Here is an 18710-nt window from a genome sequence, read left to right on the forward strand (position 1 = left end):
AGGAGTCTGTAACCTGAAGCATCTGTAGCCTGAAGTGTCTGTAACCCAAGGTACCACTGTACTGTAAAGGGAAAGTGTTTCATAATCCCACTGCTCCCTTTAAACACAAATAATGGGGGGGACGAACATAATTTTTCTTCTCTTCCCTTTCTTTTCTGTTCATGAGGAATTGGGGGAGTAAGCTCGTTTTTATTCCACTTTGCAGCCAAGGAGCCCTGAGCCCACGAACCAGAATTACAATGTAAGAATTAAAACACACATGTAGAAAACAAAATTTCCATCAGTCAAATGAAAACAAAAGAAAATGGCAGCATCTCCCACCTAACAGGAGATAGGCAAATCTCAGGAGCAGGAAGAAGTCTCTCATCACGCAAACACACACATACACACACACACACAGAGAGAGAGAGAGAGAGAGAGAGAGAGAGAGCGCTTTCCCATCCATGCAGCAAAGATAAGCAGATTGTTTTTCTGCTGAGCATCAGAATGTTTACTGTGGTCAAGGACTGGAGAAGCTGCAAGGCCTCCTCTAATAAGTCTGTGGGCTGCTCTTTCCCTAAAGGATGGAACAAATCAAGGGAGTCAGTGCCTGCAGCCAGCACAGGTGCATCACTCAGGTTGGTTTGGGGCAGATGTAGGAAGCTCCTCTCTCTCCTGCCACCTGAACAGCCCAACAAGGCCACCACGGCCACAACCTGTGAGGAGCAGCATGACTGCTCCCCTTAGAGGCTGCAGCAGAAGCAAGCGAGGATCCAACTTACACCACCGAGATCAGCAACTGATCTCTTGGGTGTTGAACAAAATGCAGATCTGGAAAATAGAGCAAAGGCCCAAAGAGTGGGGAAACAGGGCAGGGGAGACAACACACACACACACACACACTACACTTTTCCTGAACACATCGGCAACTCCCAGCTGTTGGCTCTTAATAAAATACTTTGCCCCCTCGGGCAACTCAATTTGGACAGATTGTAAAACAGAAAAACTCTCGCCCATCGTCAGCCAGCTGCACCAAGTTGCTTCAGCTCCATGTGGCCCGTCTGAAGTTCAGAATGCTCAAATTCCATAGAGGCAGCCTGGAGATAGAAACAGCTTGAGCTGTGGGGGAGAAAATCACATGCACACACTTTGTGAACTGTCAAAGGAGCAGGTGGTGTGGAAGTGGTATAGCAGGGTGCTTCTGCACTGGACCCATGGGTCACACTGGCCCTTCCAGTGTGAATGCTTCCAGTGTAAGAAACTCAGATATACAGTGGTACCTCGCAAGACGAAAAACTCGCAAGACGAAAGAGTTTTTTGTTTTTTGAGTTGCTTCGCAAGACGAATTTCCCTATGGGCTTGCTTCGCAAGACGAAAACATCTTGCGCCTTTTTCTTAAAACCGTCAGTGCATTCCTATGGGAAACCATCAATGCTTTTCCTATGAGAAACCGTGCTTCGCAAGATGAAAAATTCACAAGACGAAAAAACTCACAGAACGAATTAATTTCGTCTTGCGAGGCACCACTGTATAAGGTAGGCACTAAATAGCTCCAATACACCAAGGTTGCAGTTGTCATTTTGGGGCAAGACCACTCTAAAGTCTTATTTTTCAAACGGTGGACTGACTGTGATTGATTCTCAGTTAAACATCTGACTATCTCAGATGACAGCCTTGAGCTACTATGTAAAGAACTTTGAGAATTTAAAGAAGGTCACTTGATCCAGTCCATGTATCTATTGGCCGATTCCAACCTCTTTTCCTTAATGGTGACTGCTCCTGCTCAAGGCAGCACAGAAAAGCAATTGGGTTCCGGAAATTCATCCCAATTGTGCAGATAAAATGTAAAATGTAACTGATAGAATTCTACAGGAGGAGGTATTTGTGTGTGTAAACAGTACAGATCCAGTGATCCACAGATGGTGGAGATGCCGTGTGCCATCTTGGAGCCCAAACATCTTCACTTGGTCACAAGTGGTCAAAGGTCAGGTGCAAAATGGGTCTGGCTGGCACCTGGCTAATTCTGAACACTGAATGCTATCCATACCAGTAATTCAGCGACTAACATCTACATATGTTTCCCTGCACTTCTACTCTTGGCTCACAATGTCTGACCCACCATTAAGCACCAGACAGAAATCGCAGTTCTTTCTGAAAATTTTAATATGGGAAATGCCATGGTCACAGACAATATCCCTAGGAAAGCGAACACAGTTAGCAGAGCCATTTGGTGAAATCATAATTGTAGGATTGATTAATAACAATCCAATTTTAATTGAGCACCACTACCCCTCCAACCTCCAAGGGAATGGCTCAATTTCACATTGCACAGGCCCGGGAAATAAAGAGCTCTGCATTTATTTTTTCTATATCTAAATGCTGCCGTTTTCTAGACAGGCAGACAAGGAATATATATGAGCATCAGACAAAACAGGCCTAATGAATCAATTAGCAGAAGCTCCAAATCAACTGGATTGTTTTTAGCAGCTGGAAATCCCAGCACTAGCTTCCTTTTCCTTAAGAAATCATTAGCATGTGCTCAATATTTGGAGAGCGTCTTTTGCAGGCTTTCTCAATTCCCTGCAAGAACTGCTTGCTATCATCTTCATAAGTACCCTGCTTATGCTTCGTAAGTGACCTTCTTGTGTTGCATCTTGTTGTTTTGTCAGCTCCAGTAGCCTGCCCCCTACACGTCTTATCCATGGGGTGAGCTACACAGAATCTGGAATTGTAGAACAGGAGCTATGAACAAACAGGGACCCCTTCAGATTGACCCCACCTGTGCATTGGCAGAGGGCATGGCTTGTGCGCACACAGACACACACACACAGGATTCTAGGGCAGGGGTAGGCAGCCTAAGGCCCATGGGCCAGATGCGGCCCAATCGCCTTCTCAATCCAGCCCACGGAATGATCCGGGAATTAGTGTATTTTTACATGAGTAGAATGTGTCCTTTTATTTAAAATCCATCTCTGGGTTATTTGTGGGGCCTGCCTGGTGTTTTTACATGAGTAGAATGTGTGCTTTTGTTTAAAATGTATCTCTGGGTTAGTTGTGGGGTCTAGGAATTCGTTCATATTTTTTCCCCAAAAATATAGTTTGGCCCACCACATGGTCTGAGGGATGGTGGACCGGCCAAGGCTGAAAAAGGTTGCTGACCCCGGATCTAGAGGCAGGCTAGCTCACTCATTCAACCACTTCACAGGTTCATTACCAAATGCCTGCTGCCTTTGCACTGCATAATACAAAGGGAAGAGTGGTAATAATCCAATTACCACGTGGTTTCTGGGGGTTGGATTGGAGGAACACCTTATAAACTGCTCTTCTGAAACCTGTGAACCTTCCCCCATAACCCTGGAGAAGTACACAACAGTAGTTTACCTACGTTTAGCAAAAGGCAATGGAACTATGGAATAGCCGAAGTGAGAAGGAAAATTCTTTCTCTGCCCTGTTCTTTCCTGAGGGTAAGTTTCACAGAACTCAATGGGGTTCAATTCCATGTAGATATAGACATGGACACAAACAACTGCACAACCAGCTGGTCACAAAAAAATAAAGATTTCCTAAAACCCATCTGAAGTATAATTGCACCCTCTGTAGCCACTGTCTCATTACAGGCACTGCATGCAGCTTATTTAAAAAATTAAAAAATAAAGCTCCAGAATCACATGTACGGCAAAGGACCACTGTGGAAAACTGCTACAGTTCCCATGGCATCTCTGTGTATGTCGCCAATACAACCTGATATAATACCACAGGATTTTTCTTTTCCAAGACCTGTGTGGTTAATGAAAAACAAAGGCAATATTGAAAGCTTGTAAACAGCCACCAGTCCGGTTCCCTGCAGAATTTCCTCCAGACAACCAGGCAAGGAGGCTATAAAAGAGACAGGAGATTCTTTTCATTTTGGGCAAGTGTACTAATGTAATATTTTTGTGCACTAGCTTCATTTGCAACATATTTAAGTATGTCCCACAAGCTGCTCATGCTGTTATATGTATACAAGCCCCACTAAGGCGCACAGCAAGGCTTTTATAATGTTTTGTTTCTTGCCAGTGGTGCGCCTCCAAGATGAGTTGGCACCTGCCAAGAAACACAGAGGGCATCACGCATACGAGAACGACGTTCGTGGCTCTCTGCATCACACGCACGCAGAGAATAGATCGCAAACTTTCAGGAAATTCCCACCCATCCCCACCTCCCATTGCAAAACATCAAAATTTGGTGTGAGAATCATTTGGCAGAATGAACTCGAAGCAACAATATCTATTTAGGCAGCCAAGCCACTCTGCATTCCAAAGGCGGTGAGCAGCTTAGGAGATATTTTTCTGCTCTCCAATCTTTAACTTAGCTTTCTGGTTTTAAATTCTGGACACCCCAACACCACATGGCTCCAAATATTATTATTTAAATATGAAAGAGGTTCAGTTCTGCCCTTAAAACAAAATATATACAGTTGTACCTCAGGTTACATACGCTTCAGGTTACAGACTCCACTAAACCAGAAATAGTACCTCGGGCTAAGAACTTTGCTTCAGGATAAGAACAGAAATCGTGCTCCAGCAGCAGAAGGCCCCATTAGCTAAAGTGGTGCTTCAGGTTAAGAACAGTTTCAGGTTAAGAACGGACCTCCGAAATGAATTACGTTCCTAACCCGAGGTACCACTGTATTATTCTTCATGAGACGGGGGGACGGGACCTTTGTATTTCAGCAATATAGAAGTGGAAAGATTGTCCAGTATCAGTGATGGAGATCATAAAAAACAAATTATGAAATGGGGAGGGTTACAGGCAGCCTTTTAACGTATATTTAACTACACATTAGCATGTAAGAACATAGAAGCCACTTGTCTAGGGATCAGAAACTGGCATCCTTTGGGCCAAAGCCAGCCCCATAAGTCATGCCATATGTTTAGTCCCCTAGCTCTAAATAGGGGACCATGGGATAGCTTGTCGTCTTTTGCTTTAGCAGCTGATAAATGGAGGAATAGGGGTGGGCAAAAGTGATCCTCTGGAAAAACTAGGCTTGGTAGTAGTAGGCTTGGATGAAACCCTCCACCCCACCCCACCCAAAAAAACAACCACATATCAGATACATTCAGTGATTCCGTCAAACATGTTCAGCATCCCTATCGTGCCATAAGGAAGATTTTAGCAGCAAAAAACAACTCCAATAATCATCTACAGAGTAAACTCATGAAGTTTAAACCTTTGCTAAACGTATTAGCTCAGATTACAACACATGCAAGTCAGAAGCTACAAATTCAATAAGCAAAGGGATTTTCTGTAAATCATCGTTAGCAATGATATTAAGGTTATTTGCAGTTTTCTAGGTCTTATAGCGTATGATTGTCAAAAAAACATTTTTACACCCTTTTTTCATATATCAACCAAGACATAAGACCAGCAACGCACAAAAGTGGAATAAACATGATCTGTGCCCACGTTACGTAAGTGGACTTAAGCAACTTCTTTTTGCTTTTTCATGCCTTCCTATTCCCCACTATTATTCCATAAACCTGAAACATTTTTCACCTCTCCTACAAAAGTTTATAGCATCTAACAAAAATGGAATACACAATACAAAAAGATATTGTCTGCAATAAATCTAGTGCTTTTGTGTATTTCATAGATCTCGCTGGCCCAACTTGCACAGTATGATAAGCCATAGTTTCTTTCCAAGCATTTTGTACCTGGCTAGCTACCACGTCCCACCAAGTGAAAGTGTCCGGGTGCCAGGATGGTACCTGATGTCTCCACCATCTGGAGGGGAATGAATGGGAAGACTTGGATCTTGCCTGTTTTCACACACACTAACAACACATCCTGCAGAATTCTATCCATTATATGTTATCTGCACAATCAGAACGGATTTCGGAAATCAAAAAGTCAAATCGAAAAATACAACTTTTGAGCTGTCTGGCCCCAAAAATGGCAACTAGACAATCTGTTTTGGCAACTGCAACCTTGGCTTATGGAGCCATTTGGCACCCAGCTTATACATCTGAGTTTCTAACACTGAGTTGATGCCCAATAGCGGCAAGTACTGTGAGCATCACTCTGGGGCACTGTGGGAAATTCAAACAGCCCTCAGACACCCTGGTAAGCTCACTGCAAGAGGGGCGTCAACAGCATAGGACAGGGTCCGCTGATGCAACTGGGGTCCCACTACCAGAAGTCACTGTGCCAAGTACACACTCTGAAACCTCATGCCTGACTTGAGTCAGAAAGATGGAACTTTGCCTAAAGAGCTAGGCTCCAGATCCCTCTTCAGGGACATAAGAGACTTGAACTAAATCAGTCCCTGGCAACTGGCAAGCAGTGGGTTACCAGCATTTAATTTTAATTTTTAAAAATTTAATTTTCAAACTGCCCTTCACAAACATCATCACCATGGCAGTCTACAAGAAAATATTATTCCGAGAGGCACGGCTGCAACGAAAATCTGGCATGCGTGCAATGGATCCCGTTTTTCTACTACTTTTCAAAGACAGCAGATGCTGTTCACATCTTGCACAGAATTCCACTACACATTCTCAAGTCGTTACATCCAAATGGGATTGAGCCATGCAAAATCTTGACGCGTATTAGAAGCCACAAATCAGAAAACAACGAAGAAGGCTTCTTCTCCTGTTTGCTATTTTTGTTTTTCTAACCTATTCCGTGTGCGGAGGGGAGGATAAATAGACCAAACACATTGTCAACTGTTTAAAAAAAAAAAGGAAAAGGATGCATTTAATTATTCCACAAGTCACAGAGGTTCACATTTTTCTAAGTACGGAATATTTTAAGCTTGTTTTTAATGTTCTTGTTGGCCATTCTTCCGCCCCAACTTGAAATTGATGTAGAGTGGAATTACAGTGGTACCTCGGGTTATACATACGCTTCAGGTTACATACGCTTCAGGTTACAGACTCCATTGACCGAGAAATATTGCTTCAGGTTAAGAACTTTGCTTCAGGATGAGAACAGAAATTGTGCTCCGGTGGCGCGGCAGCAGCAGGAGGCCCCATTAGCTAAAGTGGTGCTTCAGGTTAAGAACAGTTTCAGGTTAAGTACGAACCTCCGTAACGAATTAAGAACTTAACCCAAGGTACCACTGTATCAACATACAGTAATGCAATATGGGGCATCCATCATACTGGGTGGAATTCAACATCAAGCTAAGACAATCGTTCTGTCTGGGCAACTACATCAGCTTGCCAGATGTTAACAATCGCTCCTCTCCTCCACTGTTTTGGGCAGTGGGGGGGGGGGTATCCTCGGAGCCACTTATTTTGCAGTCGGGGGGCATACAGAGGGAGGAGGCAGGGAGGCCCATTGCAGAAGCAGCCCTTACACAGGGCTTCCACAGAAGTGGCTTCTTAGGTATATTTATAAGCAGTGAAATAAAGACCACTTTTGAATGAGCAAAGAAACTTCACCTGGGCAGATGCTGCTCTTGATTTGCCACGGCTAGGTTTCACAGGGGATACCCTGCGTGCAACAGGACCTGCCGAAACCCATTGCCACCCTTCCTCCCTATCACGAAAGGCCTCCTCTCCTGAAGGTCAGGGGAACTCAATGCACCTCGAAGACTCGCACAAGGTCTGCAGCTCCTATTCTCTCTCCCAGCATCCCACCCCCATGAGCTGAAGCACTTTCCATTCCAGCACAGGGCACTTTGGAGCTCAACCTTTGCTGTGCTCTTTTACCTGGAGATCATTTTCAGTGACTAATTCCAGCTAAGTGCCGATTTCAAGCACCCAGAACTAATTATCCTTCCACAAAACAATGGAGAGCATTACTTCAGTATTTAACCTCTCGCAACCAGTTCTGTAAATAGTCATTCGCGTTGCCTTAACACTAGCTACACGATCAAGATTGCGCACGAAAGCAAAGCAAAACTTAACCGAACGCAATCACGGCCAGCTCTTCCGAACGGAACTAGCAAAGAGCTAAAGTCAAGAAGAGAACCTCGCGACCCCTTCAGAAGTGCTGTCTGTGGCATTATTAGACTTCGTAGCTCAAAGCGGCTGCCATACACCTGTTGAACTCCTTTGTGAAGTGTTCCAGGTTCAAGAAGGGTTTAAAGGCATATTGAGGCCCCCTCCAGACTGCTGTTTAATAGTAGCTGTATGCAGCGACATGGCACTGATGTATTAGTAGGGCATGGGCGCATAGCGTGGGGAGTGCCAGGGAGGGAGACGTCCCCACGCAGGTGACCCCAGCGTGGCATGGCCCGATGTTCCTCTCTGCCCGCCAAGGGTCCTGCCAGCCAGCCAGGCTCCCCCCTGTGCAGGCCAACAGGCAATTCAGCACAGCCCCACTTTGCTCTGGTGAGGGTGGAGTCGCTCCAATGGCGTCAGCAACTAGGCTGCCCCCCACGCACAGTGTGAGCACAACCCTCCCGCCCAGCATGCCCTGGGCACCAGCAAACAACGCTATGCCACTAGTAGGGCATCTGAAACGGATTTCTATCAGATCAGCCCACATTCTCAGTTGTTCTCTTATACTTTCTAAACTTTCTGCGTTGCTGCATCCACACTTGAACTCTACCTATTCTGTTTTCTGTGTTTCCACCCCCCCCCCAAAAAAAAAATTGCTCACCTCTACACTAAGTGTAAGATAGTTGCACTATGATGCCATGCTTCTATTTGTACACTTTCAAGGGTTTGGGTTCAGGCTGCGGTTGCAGGGCTAAACCAGAACTCGTTTCCACACACAATGGAATGCCAGCGCCTGGCATCAATAGGAACTATGCGGGAGTGGTTACATCAAATAAGTGGGTACATTTCGGCACATTATCTGAAGGCAGCCCTGTTTTTAATGTTTGACGTTTTATTATGTTTTTATATTTTGCTGGAACCCAGCCAGATGGGCGGAGTATAAATAGTATTATTCTTATTATTACAGTCGTACCTTGGTTCTCAAACGGAAACTGTTCCGAAGTCCGTTCGACTTCCAAAAACATTCAAAAACCAAGGCACAGTTTCAGATTGGCTGCAGGAGTTTCCTGCACTCAATAAGAAGCCACGTCAGACATTCAGCTTCCAAAAAAAGTTTGCAAACCGGAACACTTACTTCCAGGTTTGCAACATTCGGGAGCCAAAACGTTTGAGTCACAAGGCGTTTGAGAACCAAGATATGACTGTAAAGGATTTGTAGTATAAAAAGTTGTAGATACTTAGCAGGAAACTTCAGGGCACTGACCGATTGCAGCCAAAGAAATATAATCACCCTGAAATATTTGCATGTGCAAATGGCGTTGAAAGCGCCATCATGCATAAACAATTCGAGTGCATCACAAGCACAGGTGAGGATGAATGTGCAAAAAAAAAGGGACCCTAAGGATCATCTTAGGGACGCGGGTGGCGCTGTGGGTAAAAGCCCAGTGCCTAGGGCTTGCCGATCGAAAGGTCGGCGGTTCGAATCCCCGCGGCGGGGTGCGCTCCCGTTGTTCGATCCCAGCGCCTGCCAACCTAGCAGTTCGAAAGCACTCCCGGGTGCAAGTAGATAAATAGGGACCGCTTACTAGCGGGAAGGTAAACGGTGTTTCCGTGTGCGGCTCTGGCTCGCCAGAGCAGCGATGTCACGGTGGCCACGTGACCCGGAAGTGTCTCCAGACAGCGCTGGCCCCCGGCCTCTTGAGTGAGATGGGCGCACAACCCTAGAGTCTGTCAAGACTGGCCCGTACGGGCAGGGGTACCTTTACCTTTACCTTTAAGGATCATCTTAGTCCAACCCCCTGCAATGCAGGAAAATGCAGCTGTCCCATAGGATGGGGATCGAACCTGCAACCTTGGCATTGCTCTAACCAACTGAGCTATCCATGCACTAAAGGGAGGGGATTCCAACATTGTTGAGAGCTAAGTACCACTTAAATCCGTCTTACCATGAGATGAGGGTACCTGGAAATGCCTCCGTATGCCAACAGTCCTAGATTAGCTTGCCATTTCAGAAGAACTGGCTTGCCCCATGGATAAGTCCCCCTTATGTAGTCTGCCTTGGCGCTTCTGCTAGCAGAATGCGGTGGCACCCAGACAAACGTTTCACATGATCAACTTTCCCCATTTGGGTCAGGACCAGCAGCTTGCAAATAAATGCCACAATTTAGGTAATAATAAAAAAAAGATACAGAATCACAGAATTAGAAGGTAACCTAAGGGTGATCTGCAATGCAGGAATCTCAGCTAAAGCATCCATGACAGGTGGCCATCCAACCTCTGCTTAGAAACCTCCAAGGAAGGAGAGTCTGCCATCTCTCGTGGTGATCTCTTCCACAGTCAAACAGTTCACCCTGTCAGAAAGTTCTTCCTGATGTTTAGTCGGAATCCCCTTTCTTGTAACTTGCAAGCCATTGGTTCAGGTCTTAGGAGAAAACAAGCTTGCTCCATCCTCCATGTGACAGCCCCTTGGACACTGTATCTGAATAATCATTTGCATGGCAGGGAGCTAGCTTTTCCTTTTATTAATCTATGGACATGGGTGGCACTGTAGTCTAAACCACTGAGCCTCTTGGGCTTGCCGATCAGAAGGTCGGCAGTTCAAATCCCCGCGACGGGGTGAGTTCCCGTTGCTCGATCCCTGCTCCTGCCAACCTAGCAGTTTGAAAGCACACCAGTGCAAGTAGATAAATAGGCACCGCTGCAGCGGGAAGGTAAACGGCGTTTCCATGCACTCTGGCTTCTATCATGTGTTCCATTGCACCAGAAGTGGTTTAGTCATGCTGGACACATGACCCGGAAAGCTGTCTGTGGACAAACGCTGGCTCCCTCGTCCTGAAAGCGAGATGAGCACTGCTACTCCAGAGTCGCCTTTGACTTGACTTAACCATCCTGGGGTCCTTTACCTTGATCAATCTCTTGTGTTTAAAAAAAACATACCCAAAGGAAGATTCCTTTCTGCCATTACAGTTGTCAAGGTGTATTGATATTTTAAAAATATTGCATCTCTCACAGTATCTCAAAAACAATCCACAGAATCCCGTAGTTCTCATGCTCGGCTGAAAGAAATATCAAGTAAATGCAATTGTATTTCCCTTATATTGAAGCCTTGTAACCCTTGCGTTTTACTCCCCCCCCCCCCCCCCCGGTTGTCCAACCCACTAGTTAACATTGCAGGGTAACCTGAGCAAAAGACAAGTCCCTTGTCCCCAATGAACTTACAATCTGAAGTTCCGTGTACTGTACACAGTTACCCCCACAACCCTCAAAATTAGGCCTTTTTCTTTCTGCAGTTTTAACACACTACCCCTTACTTTCTGCTTCATACAGACACCCTTATCCTTTTGAAATAAAAGGTCTCTAGAGGTTTTCGGAGCCAACATTTGCTTCATTTGTGTTCTTTATAGTACTGTACCTTAAAAAAACCACACAACTTCATCTACTTGAAAATTGCATTCTACACATCTAAATATATGTATGGAAATGCTTCACGTGGACAGAATGAGAGTTGGAAAGGAAACCGGAATTCTAGGCTGGGAAATGATGGCCTTACCAGACAAGATGATGGATCCTGGCTGCAAACCAAACTGAATGAAAGCAAGATCTAACCTGAATGAATTGGTGCACTTTCCCCTTCAATTTAGACAATTCCAGTCCCTCAAAAAAAGGAGTACTTTTTCACTGTCTCTCTCCTCCAGCTTTAATCAGTTTTTCCAAGGCAAGAGGAGGGAGATTCAGGTTTTCACATCCTCCCCTTTTCCTCCTCCGTGTATCAAATGATGGATTCCCCTCTTGGCTGCTAACTAGATCAACATGTTGGATCCGAAGGGAAAGGAAGAGTGCCACATTCTCTGCTAGCCATCCTTTTAGACTGGCAAAAAAAAAACCTTATTGGGCTCTTTTCTGCTGAGAGCTTCCAATCAGCCTCCATTTGGCCCGAAGAGAGGACTGCAGTAAATAGGGAATAAATTATGCAATTCAGCCGCCACAAAGTGCAACTAGGGAAGGGGGGGTTGACATTAAACACTGCGATTAGCACCCAATGCCTCTCTAGCCCCCTTTCCCGACCACCCTCGAGGAAAAAATGAAGTCGTCGATAAAGGAACTCATACAAGTGGCTTCCCAAAATGCATTCTGCACCACTGTGCACAGAATCCAAACCCACAAGTCCTGCAGCCTCTGTAACACATATATTTGCAATGCAAAATGTAATAAAACCCAGAAAACTGAATCCGTATATCCCATGCATAGAAAACTAGATTCCTCCCCTAACTGCAAGACCCACGCACGATGGCTACAGTAGTTCCCACTTTCAACATTACTCTTACAAAGTTTGAAGGGGACGCTTGTCTACATTTTTATTCCATGTCCATTATCCTTCCACGTTTGCCCATCTTTTAAACCGTGTTGCCAGCCTGAGGAGGACACAGAACCTTCTCCAGTACTTTTGAGAAAAAGATCTGCTCTGCCTCCATTTACACATTCCAAACCAAGAAATCCGTGTTCCAGTATAAGAAAACGTAGGAGACTTCCTTGCGTAACTTTCTCAAATCCATTCCTAAAACTACACGCACAGCTTGCGACGACGAGGGGGGGTTAGGTCTGTGGAAAATGAGCTCAGCATTGGCATCAGAACAATACTTTCCCATAGAAACAGAGGCATATATTTAATTCTTAGTAACTCCACTCAAGTTTCACCTTCCATTTCCTCCAGATAATTTTATTTTATTTTTTAAATGCAAAGTTTGGCTTAAATTTGCAAGGTAAATTGTCTTGCAGATTTGCATTTCGCCTTTTTTGGAAAAAGAAAAAAAGAAAATATACAGCACCTAAATGCATAAGCCCTTCAAAAGCCTTTATCTGCCCTGACTGTGCAAAAGGCAAAAAAAGAGCTCTGTAATCCCAGCAGAAGAATGCAAATAACGTCAATGCACAGCTGAACTGCAAGCCCTGCCTTACAGGAACTATGTGTGCCTGTGTGTATGTGCGTGAGTGTGTGCGCGCGCCAGTGTGTGTCTGCAAGGAGGGGGGGGAAAAGGTACATTCTAAACAGGAAATGCAACTGAGAGCTATTCAAAGCCTCAAACTTCAAAATGCAATTGCATCCCCCAAATTGCATGCATGCAATTCCATAATGCATGGACGACTTTTTGCATATCTGCAAGGAACGCAAGTCGGAGCCTTACCTCTCGGCTGAGACATTTTCCCCTCTGCTTTGATGGGGGAGGGGAACACAAAAGACTTTGCCTTCTCTCTTCAGTAGCTAGTTTTGCAACAAAGATGAAAACTGCAAGCGCTCAGTCTTCATGCAACTGGAGTTTTTCTGACTCCCTGCAGCAGATCTCCTTGCAGAGGAAGGAACTGCAATTGCACACCTTGCAAAACAGATTGCAAACTGGGTTTTCACCCCCTATTGCAATGGTAAGGAAGGCTCTGCTGCACCTACATGATGGGCCAGGACTGGCAGCTAAAAGCTCCAAACTTGGATCCGAGTGCCTTAGTGCGCAGACGTCCTTTCTACGAGCAGCGCGTTGGTTTGTGGGTAATGTAGTTCATCCGGATAGCCCATTGAGAGCTTCTTTAAGGAGACTCCGTTGTCTTCATGCTCGAGAAGGGAGGTGGGTGGGATTAAGATACACGGAGCCATCTACTTGGAGGCGACCGCTGTGCAGCGGGGCCGCACAGATCCCACTGGAAAATGTAAGCAGGAAATGGAAACGGCCGCGCACAGTCTTCTGCTATGTAATCGGAAAGCTGCAGAGAAGCATTGCCTAGCAGAGCGAGCATGCAACCACGTTGCGAGACTTCGTGTCTATCCAATGGCAGTTTCATAACATAGGAATTGCCGTACTGCAGTCTAGCAGTCTGCCTCCAACAGTGGCGACCCCACGCCTCGCATAGCAGTACATATACCAGGGAATGCTCAGCCTTTCGGAAGAATATTTTCGATATACAGAAATATCAGCATGACTAGCCGTTGAGCATCTTCTGAATTAATTTGCCTTAAGCTTTTAGTCTAAACACATACATGCAAACAAGACACACTGCCCAAGATAAACAGTGGTGTTTCTCTCAATAAATACTTTCCTGCCATCTAAATTGAGGCACTCTGTATTGTTTGGTGACAATATTTTGAAAATGCAGGTTGTTTTGCGTTCTCTTTTACAGGTCACTTTTTAAAGACTGGCGGATGAACCAGGATTTGTTGATCCAGTGCTAAATCTCAGGTCTTTTGATTTCTACTTCACTGCTATTAGAAATATTGCGGTTATGATTTTAAGTATGGCCCGGTGCCATGCATTTCAAGCACATTGCAGGGGTTGGATTAAATGACCATCAGGGTCCCTTCCAACTCTGGATCACAAGAACTGATCGCAAAGCTACAGCTCCCAACATCCTCAACAAATTACACTTCCCGGGTTCTTTGGAGGAAGCCATTTGCTTGAAATCTATAGTGTAGATGTGAGCTCAATCACATGTACAGTTCTCATCCCAGGACCTGAGTAAAGCTCAGGGATAAGAGTCCAGAGGGTGGGAGCTAGTGTGCTCAGTGCCACACCCTAGTGATACAGAGGTAGGGGCCTGCAGGGAGGGCGCTGAGCACGGCTGTCACGAATTGCTGCCCACAGGTAGAATTCATGCACCCAGGGACAGAGCAAAACAATAAACTGAAAAGCCCAGTGCTAAAAGAGCAGAGCCTGTAGAACGATTAGTTGTGCTTGCCAGTCTCCTGAAACTGAGCGATGCAACCATACTCATAATACCAGAGACCAGCGCACAATTCTGACTCCCTAATAGGTAAAGGTAAAGGAACCCATAGGGACACGGGTGGCGCTGTGGGTAAAAGCCTCAGCGCCTAGGGCTTGCCGATCGAAAGGTCGGCGGTTCGAATCCCCGCGGCGGGGTGCACTCCCGTTGCTCGGTCCCAGCACCTGCCAACCTAGCAGTTCGAAAGCACCCCCGGGTGCAAGTAGATAAATAGGGACTGCTTACTGGCGGGAAGGTAAACGGCGTTTCCGTGTGCTGCGCTGGCTCGTCAGATGCAGCTTTGTCACGCTGGCCACGTGACCCGGAACTGTCTCCGGACAGCGCTGGCCCCCGGCTTCTTAAGTGAGATGGGCGCACAACCCTAGAGTCTGTCAAGACTGGCCTGTACGGGCAGGGGTACCTTTACCTTTTAAAAGGAACCCATGGCGGTTAAGTCTAGTCAAAAGCGACTACGGGGTTGCGGTGCTCATCTCGCTTTCAGGCCGAGGGAACCAGCGTTTGTCTGCAGACAGCTTTCCGGGTCATGTGACCAGCATGACTAAACCGCTTCTGGTGCAACGGGACACAGTCATGGAAGCCAGAGCGCACAGAAACACCATTTACCTTCCCACCACATTATCCCACCTATTTATCTGCTTGCACTGGTGTGCTTTTGAACTGCTAGGTTGGCAGGAGCTGGAACAGAGCAAGGGGAGCTCACCCCGCTGTGGGGTTTACCTTTACTCCCTAATGAATCACCAGCACAATACAGAAACTGCATTCATAAGCAGGGAAACCAGCTGCAACCTACATCTCACGTTTTGCTCACATATATGCATCGCGTAATTAAGAAATTAATTTTTATTTACAAGACATTTCAGATAACAGCAGGTCCAAGAGGACAGTCGGTGAATTTATGCCTGTTCTGAAGGTCAGTCGGTGAATTTATGGCAGCCAACTCGAACCACACCTAAGACAGATCACTCGAGGAAGTGAGCCAAACCACAGAGGACAAATGAGGCTACAGATTCACAGAGCGAACTGAAGACTGTTACACAGCAGATCACTCACGGTTGAGTGAGCCATCTTCACCACAGACTACAGTCGAGTCACAACGTAGCATTCAAGGAATGAAGTATCTATAAAACTTTTGCGAGTTGCACACTTCCTCCCGTACACTCGCTTAAAACAAACCTTCTCTTTCACACACATACACAGTCTCTCTTTCTCTTAACACACAAAAAACAAATATTCTCATTTTCTCACACATATGGCCTCTTGCTTGTCCTCTGGGTTTCTGATTCTAGAATAGGAGACACAATCAACTCTGTAGGACTCTCGCTTGCCTTCTTCCAATGTTTATGTTGTACTGAACTCCGTTGACTGGGAAGCTGAAGGAGAAAAAGGGTCTTTACAGATTAGGTTAGTCAAGTGTCCTGAACCCCTGTCCTACCAGGAAGGAAGTCAATATGCCAAGTCCAAAACTCAAAAGTCCAGGGGTCAATCCACACAACCAATGTTCAAAGGTCCGGAAACACAGTCCAACGCCAATCCAAATCCAAGTAGCCAAGTCTGAAGTCCAGCAGTCCAGATACTGTACAGTCCAGAGTCAAACCCGAAACACAGTCCCATGGTGGTCCAGGAACATCCAAGCCAAGGTCCATCAACATGGGCAGATGAGCAGGCACAGCCCCTCTTTTGTACAGTGGTACCTCGGGTTACGAGGGACACGGGTGGCGCCTTGGGTAAAACCTCAGCGCCTAGGACTTGTCGATCGTATGGTTGGCGGTTCGAATCCCCGCGGCGGGGTGAGCTCCCGTCGTTCGGTCCCAGCTCCTGCCCACCTAGCAGTTCGAAAGCACTCTTAAGTGCAAGTAGATAAATAGGTACCGCTTTATAGCGGGAAGGTAAACGGCGTTTCCGTGTGCTGCGCTGGTGCTGGCTCGCCAAAGCAGCTTCGTCCCGCTGGCCACGTGACCCAGAAGTGTCTCCGGACAGCACTGGCCCCCGGCCTCTTAAGTGAGATGGGCGCACAACCCTAGAGTCGGACACGACTGGCCCGTACGGGCAGGGGTACCTTTACCTTACCTCGGGTTACAGACGCTTCAGGTTACAGACTCCGCTAACCCAGAAATAGTACCTTGGGTTAAGAACTTTACCTCAGAATAAGAACAGAAATCACGTGACGGCGGCACGGCGGCAGCGGGAGGCCCCATGAGCTAAAGTGGTACCTCAGGTTAAGAACAGTTTCAGGTTAAGAACGGACCTCCAGAACAAATTAAGTTCTTAACCCGAGGTACCACTGTACTTGGCATGCTGACCCTCACCTGCTCCAAGCCTACAGCTGAGGCATCACACACCTCTTCCCAGAGCTAGCAAGCCCCACCTGTCCACCTAGGGAGCTGGGCTGTGGGCCCTTGCCTGCCACAGCCTCTTAGAGTGCCCCTCCCACTGCTCCCTATGCCTCACATCCCTCGCTGTGTTCGTGGAGACGGAGGCCACTCTGGCAATGAGTCTTCCTTCTCTGGTACCTGTGCGTTGACCCCCATCACCTCGCCATCCTCCATCACACTATGAGTACCTTCTTCCTCATCCCCGGTGTGTCCCCGTCTTTGCTACGCCCCTCGCCGGGATCCTCTTCCTCCTTTTCCTCCCCTCTGTCGTCCTGCTATTTCACGACACCAAGCCAGAAAGCAAATTTGTACCTTCTAACAAAATGTTTGAAGCTGCATTAAAAATGTAGGTATCTTTTTCTGAGAATTTTTCCTAAGGGTGAACATAGAATAATAGAGTTGGAGTAGACCACAAGGGCCATCCAGTCCAACCCCCTGCCAAGCAGGAAACAAACATGCTCCGAGTGTCCATCCTTATGTAGCTGAAGTGGTATTATCATCTTCATCATAATCTTCATCATCATCATCATCATTGTATACCCCGCCCAGCCACTCTAGGCGGCTCCCAACAGAATATTAAAACACGATAAAACACCAAACATTAAAAACTTCCATAAACATCATGCAAAAGGAGGAGGTATCAGCAGCTGTGGTGCAACTCCATAATTTTTTTTTTTTAAAAAAAACCTTTTTAAAGGTAGCTTTTATATATATGGTGGGGTGCGCTCCCGTCGTTTGGTCCCAGCGCCTGCCAACCTAGCAGTTCGAAAGCACCCCAGGTGCAAGTAGATAAATAGGGACCGCTTACTAGCGGGAAGGTAAACGGCGTTCCGTGTGCTGCGCTGGCTCGCCAGATGCAGTTTGTCACGCTGGCCACGTGACCCGGAAGTGTCTCTGGACAGCGCTGGCTCCTGGCCTCTAGAGTGAGATGAGCGCAGAACCCTAGACCTAGAGTCTGGCAAGACTGGCCCGTAAGGGCAGGGGTACCTTTACCATATATATATATATATATATATATATATATATATATGGGAAGACTGAAAATCAGGCTGGACACTTAAGTGTTTGAAGCAGGAAAAAGCATTTAAATGAGAAAGATGTATGGTGCTGCTGGTTCAAATTGTGAGCTCTGAATGGGAAACAAAGTCCAATTGACTTTGAAATCTTAAACCTGAAGGACTACTTGGCCCAGGTTCTAAAATCAGTCGAGGTCCTACTGTCTGTCCATAAGAGATGTTAGGCTGGGAGGATCCAGGAACAGGGCCTTTTTAGTGGTGGCCTTGCACTTCTGGAATGCCCTCCCGAATGATGTTGGTATGGTCTAATCCCTGTGGCTTTTTTCAGAAAACCCTTACGAGGTTTTCATTTCACTCTGCTTTCTATTAATCTCCACCTAAGTGAAGTTGTCCTGCTTAATTTAAAGGGTGCAGTACGGATATGAAGCTGATTAATGCTGATATTGTTGTTCTTGTTTATAATTATTCAGGACTCCTCCTTGTGAGGGCAAAGTAGTTGGAAAGGCGGTTGTGTGGTTTTTTTAATAAATAAAAATAAATGTGAATTTTATGGCAGAGTTGCAGATAAAAGCCGTCATAGAAATATATTACATGTTATGAACTGACCTATGCACTTCAGTCAATCCAGAAAAAAAGGACTACCCAAATTT

General features: G+C 46.1%; 1 protein-coding gene across 2 annotated transcripts in view; it reads right to left on the bottom strand.

The window, feature by feature from the left end:
* MAP2K6 (mitogen-activated protein kinase kinase 6) overlaps positions 1 to 13531 on the bottom strand; it is an 81587-nt gene extending 68056 nt beyond the window's left edge. Inside the window, exon 1 of one of the 2 annotated variants that reach the window (XM_083427909.1) lies at positions 13091 to 13531. In XM_083427909.1, the coding sequence (XP_083284035.1) occupies positions 13091 to 13106 (16 nt within the window). In that variant the 5' untranslated portion in view covers positions 13107 to 13531. Of the gene's footprint in view, positions 1 to 11513; positions 11763 to 13090 lie in introns of those variants that run through there. The other variant, XM_083427910.1, reaches the window with a different exon arrangement.
* Between the last annotated feature and the right edge of the window lie 5179 nt (positions 13532 to 18710).

Source organism: Podarcis tiliguerta, assembly GCF_965153285.1.
Source record: "Podarcis tiliguerta genome assembly, chromosome: 2".
Taxonomy (NCBI): domain Eukaryota; kingdom Metazoa; phylum Chordata; class Lepidosauria; order Squamata; family Lacertidae; genus Podarcis; species Podarcis tiliguerta.